The sequence below is a fragment of the Tupaia chinensis genome, unplaced genomic scaffold (assembly GCF_000334495.1).
Source record: "Tupaia chinensis unplaced genomic scaffold, TupChi_1.0 Scaffold143574_1, whole genome shotgun sequence".
NCBI classification, from domain to species: Eukaryota; Metazoa; Chordata; class Mammalia; order Scandentia; family Tupaiidae; genus Tupaia; species Tupaia belangeri.
The window spans coordinates 2107199-2108818 of NW_006203419.1; the positions used below are offsets into that span (position 1 = coordinate 2107199).

A 1620-nucleotide genomic window follows, 5' to 3' on the forward strand; every position below is an offset into this window, starting at 1 on the left:
ACCTCGGTCTCCCGCCAGCGCGTCGAAAGCCTCAGGAAGAAGCGGCCGCGTAAGTGCCCGCGAGGCGCCCTCCCGCTCGCCCTGCCCCCTTCCGGCCCGGCCGCCGTTTTTCCCGCGCGCGGGCAGTGCCCCCGCACGGTGGTCCCACGTTGGTGCGTGGCCTGACACTCGGCTGCAGGCCGCGGGGCCCCGAACGCGGCGCCCACGGGGTCGGTCCTCCTCCGACGCTCGCGCTCTTCGGTGTGAAGGGCCTGTCCCTAGGACCCGTCCTCCGTCCCCGTAGCTCCTTGGGCAGCCGTTTTCGACGTCACATGACTTTATCCTTGAGAAGGCTTCTTTTGACTCTCGTTTCCACCGCTTCGTCTCCCTTCCCCCCCAAATCCTTTGAATTCCCATGTCTCTTCCGTGGGTTCCCGAAGAGCTGCTCTCCCAGACGTTAAGTCCTTTTTATCCGGAGATTTCGGGCTTCCTGGAAAATGGTTAATCGCCCCTTGAGTTGCTCCGGGCCTAAAACTGGATTCTGTGTTCCGCGCACCGCTAAGCTTTGGCTGCTGCTCTTCGCAGGAGAATCCAGGTCATCTCTCACCCAGGTAGCTGATGCTGAAGCTTGGCCTTCCCTTTTTGCAGGTACTCAGCATTCGGGACTGTAGGATTCGAGGCCTTACGATGTTCTAGGCATTAAGGCCTGTTTGAGAGAGCATCTTCCTGATTTGATTTGAGTGTGTTGCACATTGTCTTCCCAGAGAATCAGTTTCTACGTTTAAAAAAATATATCAGGTTTCTTTTTCTGCCTGTATTTTCTCCCCTTTATAGGTCTCCTTTCTATGCAGGCCTGCTGTCTCCCAGCCATTGCTACTGTTGAAGTATCAATTGCCCTGATACTGTAACTTGAGCTGTACAGTGTAGTGCCATTTTCATATGGTTAGACTGTTTAGTTATAGCCAAATTCCTATTTCAGGGAGTGGACTTATTGAAGTGCATACTCTTGAGTGAGGGAAAGTGCAGGATGTGTTTAAGATTCTTGTACTTTTTATTTTCGACCTAACCAATCAACTGCTGTTAATGTATCTTCTTTGGTTTGGACAATTACATGTAACTCTTTTGCCATGAAAGTTTGGGAGTTTTCAGTTCTTTTGTCTTTCGCTATCCCTATCTTCTTGTTAGACTTAAGGAAATCAGATTTTCACACCGTTGTCAGAATTAGTTACCTGGTTTTTGTTTTGAGAAGCATCTTTTTTTTTTTTTAAAGAGTTTTTTGGGGGGACCAGCAGATGGCACAGTGGTTATGTTGCTGGACTCCCACATAGTTGACTGCGGTTCAAATCCTGGACCTGGTGGCTTAAATGCATTCTGGGCTCGTTTGTGTGTGTGCTCAAGATCCCAGAGGAGGGACCAGCAGTTGGTGTAATGGCTATGTCACTGGACTCTCATAGTCGACCGCGGTTCGAGTCCTGGACCCAGTGGCTTAAACTCACGCTGGGCACGGGTGCGTGCCTGCCCAAGATCCCGAGAGGAAAATGGAGGAGAAGGGATTGCGGCGTGGCCATCTCCCCTGGGGGGTGATTTCTTGCTTTCTGTCTCTGTCTTTCTCTCTCTCTCTGGAGAGCAAAAACCTCTCCA

At 51.3% G+C, this 1620-nt stretch overlaps 1 protein-coding gene across 1 annotated transcript in view; it reads left to right on the forward strand.

Moving 5' to 3' along the window:
* PANK2 (pantothenate kinase 2) overlaps positions 1–1620 on the forward strand; it is a gene marked incomplete at its 5' end in the record, with an annotated part of 34018 nt that continues 32398 nt past the window's right edge. Inside the window, 1 exon segment of the mRNA XM_014582293.1 lies at positions 1–49. Within this exon segment, the coding sequence (XP_014437779.1) occupies positions 1–49 (49 nt within the window).